Genomic DNA, 13,893 nt, shown 5'->3' with positions numbered 1-13,893 from the left:
TGAATACCGTTTGTGCAATGCTTCCTTAGCTCTGAAAACATGTGGGTGCTAAGCTTAGGTGCACAGCAAGCTCAATGAAACCAGGAAACAAAATATAGATCTGAGATGGGAGGTGGGGTAAGGGCTCACCTTTCACGTGGCTGTCTGGGTTTCCCTCTTCACCGGACTCCAGCAGGGTCGGCAGGAACAGCGAGTGCTGGGTAAGCATCGTGTGGACCACCGGAAGCTGGGTGAGCTTTGAGCACATGGAGTTTTCTGGAAGGTACAGGATCTCTATGGCAGCACAGAGGGCCTTTAAAAATGCGTGGTCCTGATACCGGTATCTGGGAGGCAAGAACCCAAGGGGGAAACGGCTTATCATAAAAGATAAAAAACCTTTTTCTCAGCGTTTTATTGAGGAAGACTTCCAACATGCCACCCAGGCGAGGGTTTTACAGTGCACACTTATCCACCCCACATCCCGACTCCACCCAACACTGCACCTCACCCGCCGCCACCCCCCCCATCAGCCACCCCCAGCACAGGGGGCGCTTCGCACAGCAAGGGCTGCATGCAGCCCGCTTCTGTTCTCGACAGTGCAAATGCCACACCAACTTTCCAGCCCTCTGAAGTGCCAGGGGGCAGCATAACAGCCAAGTCTAAATAAAGACAATGCTCACTGCCCCCAGCCCACCCTGCTGGCCAGCCTCCCTCCCTCCTTCCTTTCAGCTACTCAAAGCTCCCATCAAGCAGGGAGGGTACAGCTCAGTGGTAGAGTGCACGCTTAGCACGCACGAGGTCCTGGTTCAATCCCCAGTACCTCCGCTAAAATAAATAAATAAACTTAATTACCACTGCCCCAGAACACAACAGAAAAACCAAAATAAACAAACAAAAAAAATTTGGGAAAAAAAAAGCCACTCCCATCAAATGGTTCAGAAGCTTTCTCATCTTAACTCCCTTCAGAACCCACTGAAGAAATGAAAGCATCCTGCTCTAGGAAACAAGTTTTTAATCACATGCGAACGATGTTAAGAATCACTTAGCACAGAGCAGACATTCTAGAAACACACATTAACCAGAGACTGAAAGAAATGCCTCATTTCACGATGGTAATACTTGGTTGCCATTAACCTCTGACCCGCCTTCAGTTATTCGTCTTCTTGAGTATTTTTCTGTCTCAAATGGATGAATAATCAGAGAAACGAATATCAGAGGCACAATGAAATGTTTCATGACTATCTGATTGCCAAAAGGTCTGACTATATCAACTGCTAGTGAGCATGAATTAACAAATGATCTTCCACACTGTGTCACGTGAGCTCAAACACCTTGGAGAGTAAACTGAAAACCTGGCACGTGGGCCAGGAGAGACCTGCACCATTCATGGCAGGAGTGGAAGGGCGGGAGGAGGGCGGGAGAAATGGGAGGGGCGGTCCATCAGCAGGGGGCTGGCTAAACCAACTCTGGTACAGTCATCAGACAGCATAAAGGAGTGACTTAGATCTCCAGTATCAACACGGGTAACTCAAAAACATTTGAATGCAAAGCAAAGACCACAAAGTAGCACATCTGTATACAACGTCAGACACACTAAACAATGTTATTTATTGCTTAGAGACATACTAACAAGCACCCAAAGTATGAGAACACACAGGGCCATGACAAAGCTCAGGCTCAGAAAGGTGACGCTTTTGGGCGAAAAGAGGGAAGAGAATTGATTTCGACAAACAGAAAACTGTCAGCATGTATTAAATCTGGGTGCTGATACGATTTTCTGCACAATTCTGCTTTTAAAAAAGATTTCATTTTTTAAAGGCTGCCCCCTCATCATTGTTAAAAGCACACACGTATCAATGGGCAGGTATCATTTAACCTCCCCAGTATCAGTGTCTCTAACACAGCAGTGGCACCTGCTCACCACGTCCTTTACACTAGTAACAAGCTACCCCGCCGGCTCTGCACCAGCGAAGGCATTCACCGCCTGCCTGAATCACACCAAGAAAATAAATTCCACTTACTTGAGTCCGGTCTTCACAAATTTCTGCCAAGCCCCAGGATCAACTTCATTAAGTGAATTCTATGAATAAAATGAGAAGTGTATGTGGAATATCCCAATTAGCTTAAAACATACAATTTAAATTAATGTCCCTCAGTAAACATGGAATACAGTTACCTAAGCAATTCACAAAAACATGTGGTGGTTTCTTTGATTTTTTAAATTGTTTTATTTCCACTAATAGCTCTGTCATTTTGTTAGCACACCTACGATCCTCAAATGACCAAAAGAGAAGTTCCAAATTGTCCTGTAACTTTCTTTGTTGCCCACCATTTTGAGCAACACTGACTGATTTACAACACACACATGTGCAGCCACACATGACTGTTTAAATTCACAAGAGCATGTCTACCCAGGGCAAGACCACCGCACCACCAACAGGGCCGACAGAGGTCCACAGCCTCTGATGAGGAGAGAATCTCCAAACACAGGATACGTTACATCAGAAGAGGGGCTGCTCTGGAGGGAAGGGGTGACAAGGAAAAAGCATGAGAGAACTTCCTGGGATGACGAAAATCTTCTGGACAGGGGTGTGGGCACAGGGGTATTCATCAACACGAAACTATACACTCAAGACCCTGCACTTCACAAGATGAAAATTACACCTTAGTTGAAGAAAAGGGCTGCTGGGATGCTGGCAGTGGGGAGGCTATGCACGGATGGGGGCCGGGGGCCTATGTGAGCTTGGGACTTTCTGCTCAATTCTGCCATGAACCCAAACCTGCTCTAAAAACTGACTGTTAAAAAGGAGGGAAAAGAAGCGAGAGAGAGAGAGAGAGAAAGAAAAAAGAAAAGTGGGGTAAGGAGGGAGGCAGGCCCTGAGAACACAAATGCCTAGCACAGCACAGCCTTCGCCCCAGCCCTCACGCCCGCCGGCCGGGCCCGGCACCCCTCGTCCACAGCGCGGCTTCCCCACATCTCGGGGCTGTCCCTCCTTTTCCCTGGTCCTGGCGCGTTGGGTGCCTACAGGCCTGAAATTCACAAACCTGTAACACAACAAATTCAGTCTGAAATACTGGTTATAAAGTCTCTAAACACAACTACGTGGGCACTACAACTGACCTAGAACCCAAATGTATTTGTCGCACGTTTATTAACTTGTACCTGGGGTCCTTTTCCTCAGGATTCCCTTTTAAGTCTTGGGTTCAGTGTTTCTTTACATACAAGTCACAGACTCTATGACTCTTAACACAATTTTACACCGTGCATTGAGGAAAAACTCGCACTCTAGCCTTCAAGAGGTTCATTATTTCCGTGAAAAAATACAACATTAAAAAAAAAAGGATGCGTCAGGCATAAAGGGGAGAAGGAAGGAGCGGGTCACCCAGCAAGGGCACCCACCCCTGCACCAGCGTCACCCAGCTGCTCCAGAGGAGAGTGAGCAGATGGGGGAGAGAAACACACACACACACACACGCCCCTTTTTATATGCAGTTGCATATTTAACTTGGTCATTAATTCATAAACACATGAGTATTTTGTACATAAAAAAAAAAAGGATGCATCAATAAAAGGGAATAAAGGCCAAAAACAGCTAATAATTTCCGAATTCTATGAAAACACTAAACTCACAGAGCCAGGAAGCTCACTGAACCCAAAGCACGGGAAACCTTAAGAAAGCCACCCTGAGGCACATCACAGTCCAACTGTTCTAAGCAATGTAAAGAAAAACAGCCCTGGAAGCAGCCAGAGAAAAAAGACGTGATGTACAGAGAAACAGGTAAGAACGAGAGATTTCTTATCAGAAACAATGTGCCCCAGGAGACAGTAAAGCAATGTCTTTAAGGTCCCGAAAGAAAACCACCACTGTTAACCTGGAATTTTACACCCAGTGAAACTCTTCTTAACTCATTCTGAGGCCAGTATAACCTGGTCCTAAAGCCAGACTAGGACATTTCAAGAATATAAAATTATAAACTCATATCCCTCATGCACACAGACACAAAAATTCTTAATAAAACATCAGCATATCAAATCCAACAATATATAAAGATGATAATATATCAAGACCACATAGGTTTAACCAGGGAAAGCAAGGGTGGTTTGACATTCAAAGATCGATTAATATAATTCACCTCATTAACAGTCTGAACAAAACCAAAACTCTACAACCATCTCAGGAGAGGCAACAAAAGGTGTCCTGACAAATTCCTACATCTGTCCCTGGTAACGATGGCCTGTCAGTTCAGAGTTCGCCCTCCACCTGCGGCTCCGCCTCCTGGACACAGCCCCTCCCACTGGCCGCCAGGTCCAAGTCATGCCACCTGGCTTGGAATGTACCTGTAAACCTCGGTTTTTCTAGCACACTCTTCCCCTTAAAAATCCAACTAGGGCCTCTGATAAGACACCTACCAATAGCTCGTTTAATCTCAGCAGCATCTGCTTCTCTTGGTCCTGGGTGCCGTCGTCTTGCTGGCCGCCACCGAAGGCCTCGACCAGCCACTGCACACAGGCCTCCAGCAGAGTCTTTTTCCAGGCACACAGCTCTTCTGCTGACTCTTCCAGGACGGCTGAGATGGAGTCGGCCACCATCCAACTGTAGCAGAAGACAGCAGTCACAGTTAGAGGCAGGCATGGCCTCAACCCCTCTAGCTTGAAATATAACCCAGCATTGCAATGGGCCACATAAGACAGGTGCCCTGAGTCCTGGTACCGACGCTACCCAAGCACAGAAATCACAGGCCTCCTCTGCCCTTTCCTCAAACATCAAAGACGTACCAGAATTTTTACGACTAGGGGAAACACATCAGCACACCAGAAAAAGGATACAACTTGGTCTAAATCAGGCAATCACAACCTCGGCCCTACTGACATTTGGAGCCAAATGATTCTTTCTTGAGGGGGACGAGGGCTGTCCTCTGCATTACAGGATATTTAGACGCACCCTGGCCTCTACCCTCTAGAAGCCAGAAGCAACACCCTCCCCCTACGTCCAAATCATGACAAAAAATTTCAGACATTGCCAACTGTTCCCTGGAGTGGGCAAAATCACCCCTGGTTGAGAATCACGGCTCTAAGGGAATTGGAGCCATCCACCTGCGGAGATGAACTCACTCTAGCCAGGATGCTGGAAGAGTTCTTACAGAACTGTTCTCACCAACTAAGGCAACAGCAACACTGCAATTTTCACTGCTTTATAAACACGACAGGGGGAAGTGACTCTGAGATGGGAAAGCCAGACCATCGAAGCCTTCATACCTCTTGTGACTGCCTGGAGCCCGAAGCAAGCTGGGCAAATGGTCCATGAGAACACGGAGGTCCTTGGCTCTTGCAAATGGGACCAGCTGGGCCAGGATCTCCTGATGCAGCCCAGACTCTGGGGGCCCATCAGCACTCAGCAGCCTGGTCTGCAGCTGCCGCCACAGGGCCTTCCTCAAGACAGGAATGACAGCAGAGGACACTGGGGCGGAGACAAACAGGAGGGGAAGTCCATCACTGCGGAGCGCTAGAACCCGCTCATGTGAGCTGGTGGCTGGATTTCAGGGGTCTTGTCACGTGGGTGATGTCACACTAGTAGCTTGAAATTGGCCATGACAGGTGTAATAACACCATGGAAATTGGTAAATGCTACAAATCTTTCTCCCCTAAGAGCCAGGTCTTAAACATTCACCAGCACGCCACTGATACCTCTCGTCACTCAACCCTGACAGGGACGGTTCGACCCAGTGGGCCCCTAGCTCAAGGTCATGACCAGACGGTGAGCCTTCTAGTCCTGAGCTCACTTGGGAACAGGAGGGGGCACCGAGAACAACCCACTGGAAGGCTTGCTTCTGTGGGGGCTCTTATTTTTTAAAATTTAACATCTGTCATCCATGCAAAGCTAGGCCGCACAGAGACAAAGCAGTGACTGAGAACTCATTCATACACAAGACAATTCAAGTTCAAGGTGATCACAAAGTGCCTCCGATCTGAAACCAGACTGGTAGAGAGAGAAGAGAGCGAGGCCCAGGCTGCCTTGGCTCAGCACCGCCTCACCACCGCTTCAAAGGACCGTCACCCAATGACTCCTCAACCTGACGAGACCCAGCCCCGGGCGGCTCCCTCCTTGGCCCCCAGTGGCTGCAGCTACTGCCCCCTCATCTCCCGCCCCCCACCCACCCCAGCTCCCTGTGGGTAACTCCGAGTAGACGGCAGCACGGGGCAACACCTCAGGCCAGAGGGTCAGGAGTCTGGGGTCTGGGGAAGGATGTTGAAATTTCCCCATCCTTCCCCACCTCCAGAGCCGAGTCAGACACCAGAGGGGAAACAGAACAAAAGCACGGTGAGGAACGTGAGGTTCCCGGGCTTAAGACTGGACCTGTGCTCTCACGTCCCCCGGCTGCCCGCCCGGCCATCCCTTCCCATACCTCCTGCGGGGCGCGTGAAGGGTCCCCGAGCCCGGCACTGGAGGTACACGTTGATGACGGGGAGGAGGTCATCCGGGGCCTCCCGCAGGCAGCGCCCCACACCGGGCTGCCCGCACCAGCGCTCAAACCGCAGCAGGTGGGTGCAGCTCCGCTGCAGGAGCAGGGCCGCCGCGCCCAGGGCCGCCTGCGTCCGCCGGGCCAGGCAGTAGTCCAGCAGGTCGACTCCAACCACAGAGGCCAGCATGGGCTCTCTCTGCAGTGCGTGGAGGAGCACAGCGTCCAGCTCGTCCACGGCCAGCGTGGGAAGCAGGGCCCCCAGGCCCCTCACGTACTCGGAGGCCCAGAGGAGCTCGCTGCTCTGCAGCTGATCCCGGGGGCTGCTGGTCAACAGCTGGACCAGCGCCCTCCCAAGAGCGCTCAGCCGTCTCTCCTTGGGGGACTTGGCAGGTCGCTGGGCCACCAGGTGGGCCACCGGCAGGCTCAGCAGGGCCAGGGTGACCTCCCGGAGCTGGTTACCCTCCATGTACGGATGCAGCCCCTGCAGGGCTTCAAGCTGAGGAAGGGTCTTTGGCGTCATTGAGGCTGAGCCCGCCCTCCGGTTTCGCAGCTCTCTGAGGACGCTCTGGGTGATGGCTTCCGAGTACCTGGCCAGGAGGCCCAGCTGACCGATGCCCTGGAGGATTGGGGCACTGGCCACCAGCAGCTGAAGGACTCCTCTGCTGAGATGGGCTGCCAGGAGCTTCACGAGGATGGGGCTGAGGGTGTGCGGAGGGAGGGCCTGCCGCTCCAGGGCCAGGTACCAGCCCTCCAGTGTGGGATGTCTGAGGATGGCCCCGAGCACCTCCTCCAGAGTCTGAAACACAGTGACAAAGCCCGGACTTCACCCACGGCCCCAGCCAGCTAAGAGCAGGCAGCGGCAGGACGAAGAGCAGAAGACAACTTTCCTAAGCCGGTGCATCCTCAAGCCCATGTTTCCATGCCTCTCTTAGGGGTGCACGAGGCACCCGAGCCCAGTCAGAGCCGTTACCCAACTGTAACGCACCTCCTCCCCTGGATGACCACAAGGGCTGAACTGTGACTTGGTCAGTGCCCCACCCAGACCAGCAGGTATCTGATAAATGGAGCCCAAATGAATTTGCTGTGCAGCAAAACTGCTCTCCACCATCACTCGTTCAAGGCTCCAGCCATGCAGAAACACCAATATGGGATTAAGATCAGTCATCTGGTTTCTCCCCAGCAGGCCTACCAGCCTAAATAGATCTGGTGGAGGGTTGTGGGTATCACCTGGCAACTTGGACAGGGCGGCCTCGGCTTAGGAGACCCCGTGGCTGGGGAAGACGGGTAGGAGTTAAACTGCTATGAATGCCCACTATCCAGAACTGAAGCTCATCCTGCATCCACTTTCAGAAGAAGACTGGGCTGCGAGTGACCCCCACCGAGTGACCCCCACCGAGTGACCCTCCCCAGGAACTAGCTCTGACCCTGAGACTAGTTTAAACCACTGAGCAGAAAAGGGCTGAGAGCCCTTGCTGGATCAGAACTTGATGCAGCCTCACTGAACATGACACCTAGCCCACGAGGTCACCCCAGCTCCAGGGATGGGAATAACCATCCTTTCCTCGTTTACTCTCGAGGGAAGGAAAGAGAAGCATATCACACTTTCCAATTGAGCTTCGTCAAATAAAAACAGAAAAGCGCACATTAGGAGCACGCTGACAGACGACGTTAAGGTGGTCCTGCCCCAGCAACACCCCCGGAGCCCCCATGGAGATCAAAGGAGGGAGGCGTGCACTGCACTGTGAAATGCGGGGCATGCCTGCCTCCTGGACCCAGTACAACAGGTCAGATGGCAAGTGGTGGGAAAGGTTCGGCCTGGCCCCAACTGAAGAGCCTGCCTCACAAGACTAACAGCAAAGAGGAGGGCTCACGCCTCTCCGCACAGTGCACTCACTGTGTGTGTTTACAACCGAGGGCCCCATCCACTGCCCGGCCTTTACTCCACTCAGGCTGCAACTCTTTAAAAGGAAAACACGCAGGCCGAGTTCTCGAGATGCTCACAGCACACAGTGGGAGGGAGAAGTGCTCGCAGGAGGGCAAGTGTGAGCGGAGAGAAGTGCCTGCAAATACGGATGCCCAAAGGCAACCGTGCTTATCTCGGGGTGGGGAGTCACGGGTGGTTTTCAGTGTCTCCTCTAGAGTTCTCTGCATCTCCCTATTTTCCTGCAACGAACATGCATTTGTTTTTAACCAGGATGGAGGGAAAGCCTGTGTCTGTGACCTTGCAGGAAAAGGCCACCAGGAAGGAGACCTGGGGAAGAAGGGTGGCCCTACCTTGTCATTGGCCAACTCCAGCAAGGCCATGGACTCCATGTCCAAAAAGAGGTCGGACTCGGCCTGGGCCGCCTGGCACTTCTGCTGGTTCTGGGCGTCCAGCTGCTCACAGTGGACAACCAGGCGCCTGAGGAGATCCAGGAGGAACTGCAGCAGGGGAGGCCCTGTGCTTTTGCCCAGCTGTGAGGACGAGACGGAAGAGCTGACAGTCACCAGAACAGTGATAGCAGGTTCCTCGGGGCCAGAAGGTGCCAGAAACGAGAATCAAGGAGGGAGATAGGCTGAAGTGGCCACTCCCCATAAATGCCAACAACCTCAAAGTCATTTCTTAATAAGACATGTCCTCTTGATGAAACACACAGGTGTATTTTGACCAAAATGAGGAAAAGGGAAAAAGGCCCACCTGAAGACCTAAACTAAAATTCTGTAAACCACACCAGGGACAGAAGACTCAGCAATGAACTTCTGAATTAAAACTTGCAGGAGAGAGGGGAAGGGCCCCATCCTGACTCGGCTGCCCCAGTGACAGAGTTCGGCCGCACCTGACTCCCAGTCTGAGGTCCGCCGGGTCTGCACCTAAGGCCTGGAGAAAGCAGGTGCACAGCCTGCTTCTGCTTCAGGAAGGAAGGGCGCTGGACCAGCAGAGTGGCCAAGCCCCTACACTGCAGGCCTGCCCGGGGACCCACGCAGCAGGCCACCGCCCTCCCCACGTGTGGAACAAATGGGGTGACAATGGGGTCCCTAGACTCCATCAACACCGCCGCTTGCAAGAGGCCATGTTCTCTGTAGGCAGGGACAGGGGAGCACGTGGGGGCCGCAGGGGAGCGGGGGCAGCGCTGACCTGGCCGAAGTTCTCCACGGTGCTCCTGACGTAGAGCAGTAGGTGTTTGGCCGAGCGCAGGACCTGGTGCATTGGGAGGCGCAGGAGGGCGGCCTGCAGCTGTGCCTGAACCGCCTCGTCCAGGAGCTGGAGCGGGCCCGATTCCTCACCCATGTAGGCCGCCTGCAGCAGGGCGGCAAAGGAGGGGTCCGGGGGTCCTGGCGGGGCAGGGCTGCCAGACGTCTGCAGCGGCTGGGGGAGACAGCAGAGGCCGAGAAGAGGAAAAACAGATCAGCAGAGAGGGCAAAGGGGCCCAATGCACTGAAACAGGGACGGGCGACACACAGAGGCCTAGTTCACAGAAACCTCCTACTGATGCTGAAAAATATGTGACCCTGCGGCATTTTATTCAAGTCCCAACATTTTCAGTGACACACATTTTCCTAGTGTGTGTTCACGTGAGGGCACTGAATCGGGGAGGTTTCCACACACCGCTGCAACCCGCAGGGAGAGACCTCTGGGTTTTCCAGGGAAAGAAAGGCCTGGTTTTCCCAGAAGCGGTGGCTGCCCCAGCTCACCAAGGCCTCTCGGGCCGGCTCTGGGATCCAGCGGCTGTAATATCGGCTGAACCAGGACAGCTGGCGGCAGCAAGGTGGGACTGGAGGCTCCAATCTGTCGTAAGACTGAAGCAGAAGACACAGAGCCAGCGGGTCTCTCTGGGTGTGGAGGAGATCCGTCAGCACCCCCGTCAGATATGCCACGATGCTGTCTCCTGCAGGGGAGGGAGGCACGGCGGGGAGATGCTTGCTGGGACCGCCCTTCTGTGATCCATCAGTAACAACTCCCACATACATTCCAGACCCAGAAAAACCCCCAACAACTAACTCCACAAGGGATCACATAACCACACCGAAAGGCAGGTCTGACCACTGTAGACCATACCAGGCTTCATTTTATTAAACATACAGCACACAGTCAGACTTCAGATGCTGAGGCCCATAAGTAGAGACCCAGGTATAGAAGAGGTGAGGCCAAAGCCACCCAGGACTGCAACCTGCTTAGTGCCAACCAATCTATTTCCTCTTCCTTGGAACACAAGCAGTCACGCTGGGACCACAGGACTGGTTTAGCAACTCCCAGGCCCGGACAGAACACCCTGCTTGACTGTCCACTATCAACCCTTCCACAGTGACCCTCGAGCCATATGTTGAGATGGCACAGCTACAAGACACGAGCAGCCTGGATCCCTGAGCTACCTTCTGGAGGACAGCCACCCAGGAGAGCAACCTAACCTGTCCGGAACTCCGACAAGATCAAGAAAGAGACCTTTACTTATTAAACCCCCGATGTTTTGGGGCTTATCTGTTACTGCAGCAAAGCCTGAGCAATCCTGACTAATTACACCACTGTGATCTGTGAGTGCTTCCTTGGGTCTGCGTTGCTTGGATACCCAGTAAGGATGAAGGACTCATACCTTAGCATTAAGACATCAAGAATAAATACTGAAGAGAAAACATCAGTGTTACAGCAGGTATCTGTGCAGCCACGCAAACACAGTATTTCAGACTCATCTGTCAAATGACCCCCTTCCCAACAGCCTGGCCTGCCTCCAGATTCCTACCCCTAAACACTTAGTTCCACCAGCTGTGTAGCCATCACGTGGGTGAGTCTGAACCCTTGATACCTTGGTTTTCCAGCAATTATTTCCAGAGCCCCTGGAATCCCACCTCCTACCCCACAGAGACCCTGCTGGCCTGATGCACCCAGCACATCCTGACTGAACACAGGTACCTGCTTCATTTTCTGTCCCCAGGAGCAACTTATTCCTGGCCTCCAGGGCTGCAGGGACCACAGCACTGAACGGGAACGTGAGCAGGATCATGTCTTCACTCAGTGAGAATCCAATTTCCTCGTCCAAGCCTTCGCTGCCCTCCACCAGGACGTCCACCATGTCGAGAACATCTGAGACAGAAAGGGGGGATCCAGCCAAGGAAAAAGCTGCCCAGGGACCCCCATGAGCAAGAAGGACCCCCAGGGAAGGATGAGCAAGAAGGAACCCCAGGAAAGGATGAGCAAGAGAATACTTGTCCAAAGAGGAAAAAATAAAAGCTAAACTTCCCTTGGGGGAAAATGCTTAATGTAATGTTTGATTCTAAACAGATAAGAGCATGGCCTATAAAATCATATTCTTTGCCAAACAAAATGCAGGTTTATCCAGTTCAGGTGATAACAGGCTGAAGTTTCCTCAGATGACACTGAGAAGCCCAGGAACTTTAACCTGGATATTCAAGGGAATGAGCCAAAATCTGAGAAGCAGAAGAGCATAAGGGTTAATGTGCAGACTAGGACCAGAGCGTCTGGAGTCAAATCCTGACTTCACTACATACTAGCTGTGTGAGGTTGAGCAGATTGCTTAACCTCTCTGTGCCTCAGCTGCCTTGTCGACATATAAAATGAGGACATATCCCCCACTTAGGGTTGTTTATGAGGTCACATGAGTTAAGATTTGTAGGGCTTAGACCAGCACCCAGAGCAAGGTCAAACACTGGACAAATAAAAACCCAGCCAACAAGCCCAGCACACACTTCCTGTTACATAAACAAATAAGGTTTTCGTTTCCAGGGGAAGCTGATCTCTGACACAAAGAAATGGGATGTCTGCACTCTGCACAAGGCTTCAGCGTGATTCTTGTTTTGTCTCTAATATGCCACCTTGGCTGGCTCTTCAGAAGCCAAGGAGGGGCAGGGAGTGGCACCCACCGTCAATGTGGGAGACGGGAATGCTGACATCATCGGCGTCCTGCTTCGTCATGGTGGCCTGCAGGGTGCTGGCTTCCTGCACAAAGTCGGAAGCCTTGTCTGTGTATGAATAGGGATTCGCCACCAGCGTCAGGAGAACCTGAGCATTAAAGAGCCAAGTGGGAAATACTTTCACGTGAAGTGAAAAATGCCCTACAATGTCACTGGTAAAATAAAGGGAAGAGCTAAAATCTTAACAGGCCTGCATAAGTACAATACTTCTTCTGCAAAGTCTTTTTCTTTTAACGTTTTGTCGTAGAATTTAGAAAAATACCTTTTTCATTTAAACCACTGCTTTTAATTCCACTTTTAGCGTATCACTATTCCTGCCTGCAAAGACAAATTCCCAAAAGGGAATTAAACAGCACACAGTAATATATTCCCATTTTACAGATTCTAAAACTAAGTAGGTTCTGACATCTCAGCAAAAATTAGGAAGTGAGCCAGAAAGAGAGGCCTTTTGGCTCCGGTGCATGAAAAATGCCTTAGTTATACTGCGGATCACTTAGTATGCTGTCCTGAACGTGCTCCTTTATAGGGAAATACGCGCTTACACGTTCCAAAAATTGAATCACAGCTTCTTTTCTCTCCTCTGCGGTGTCATCTAAGTGCTCCAGCCACAGCTCCAGCTCCTTCCAGGTGTGTTCAAACACCCCCGTGTCCCGCAGGATCTGTCGGGAGGCAGACACCGGTGAAAAGTGAGTGTGGAACCTGCCTTCTGGGGGAGCCGCAGCACAACGCAGAGACCCCAGGGGCACAGAGGGGCGCGAAGTTCCAACCAATTTTAAAGCTCGGCTTCAAAACCATACTGCCATGGCCGAGAACACAAGGAAAAGCGGTCACTCGGGGCTCGATCAAGGAGAACAGAATCCCTTGTTCTGCAGCCGCTGATCCCTTTCCTTCCACTTCCCTAAATAATAAAAAGGGAAAGAATCCAGCTGCTGCTTAGAAGTCTGATTTCCACAAAGACCCAGGTAAATGTGCATGACTCACTCCTCATAGCTACTCAATCCCCGGCCAGTGTGAAAGTGTCTGAGACAGGGAACAGGTCACGTTGCACCATCTCAACGTGGCCCCTCAGGACTCCAGCCTCGGGCAAGAAGCACCGCCATCTCTAGAGGAACAGGACTTGTTACGAGGCTGGACCTGCACTGGCAGGGGTGGTTAAGTGACACCCCCAAATGGCCTGATGACAGAACTCGGGGTCCAAGCAGCCCCATGGCATGAGCCCTGCACCGAGCGCACCGAGGGGAAGCCGACCGTGCCACTCCACCCCCGTGTAGCACGTGACCACGAAGCCCGGCTGGGGTCAAGTTCACACCCACAACCTGTAAGGAAACGGCAACTCAGAGAGGTCAAGACCGAGACGTTCACATCCTCCACACAGGTCAGGTGAGGCTAAAGGGTAGCAAGATTATCAGCACCTCAAAGAGAGGTAAAATGTCTGCACCTTAAAACCGGTGAATGTGATTTCTGCAGCATCCCCAAGGTGCCTGCTACACAGCAGACCAAGGAACTGGATTTCCTGCTGCTGCAGCAAGAACTGACACAGCCCTGGAA

The 13,893-nt window shown here is 52.0% G+C and overlaps 1 protein-coding gene across 3 annotated transcripts in view; it reads right to left on the bottom strand.

The window, feature by feature from the left end:
* The window catches only part of URB1 (URB1 ribosome biogenesis homolog), a 62,385-nt gene that overhangs the window by 20,499 nt on the left and 27,993 nt on the right, over window positions 1-13,893 (bottom strand). For all 3 annotated transcript variants that reach the window (XM_010956838.3, XM_074360664.1, XM_074360662.1), the window contains 11 exons: window positions 12,888-13,004; window positions 12,295-12,433; window positions 11,327-11,497; window positions 10,114-10,307; window positions 9,557-9,787; window positions 8,716-8,895; window positions 6,385-7,237; window positions 5,237-5,438; window positions 4,391-4,574; window positions 2,001-2,059; window positions 130-323 (listed from right to left, as the gene is read on the bottom strand). In XM_010956838.3, coding sequence (XP_010955140.3) covers window positions 130-323; window positions 2,001-2,059; window positions 4,391-4,574; window positions 5,237-5,438; window positions 6,385-7,237; window positions 8,716-8,895; window positions 9,557-9,787; window positions 10,114-10,307; window positions 11,327-11,497; window positions 12,295-12,433; window positions 12,888-13,004 — 2,524 coding nt within the window. The remainder of the gene's footprint in view (window positions 1-129; window positions 324-2,000; window positions 2,060-4,390; window positions 4,575-5,236; window positions 5,439-6,384; window positions 7,238-8,715; window positions 8,896-9,556; window positions 9,788-10,113; window positions 10,308-11,326; window positions 11,498-12,294; window positions 12,434-12,887; window positions 13,005-13,893) is intronic.

This window comes from Camelus bactrianus, chromosome 1 (genome assembly GCF_048773025.1).
Source record: "Camelus bactrianus isolate YW-2024 breed Bactrian camel chromosome 1, ASM4877302v1, whole genome shotgun sequence".
Lineage (NCBI taxonomy): Eukaryota > Metazoa > Chordata > Mammalia > Artiodactyla > Camelidae > Camelus > Camelus bactrianus.
The sequence above is the reverse complement of the archived record's forward strand: the minus strand, read 5'-3'. Positions and strand labels throughout refer to the sequence as shown.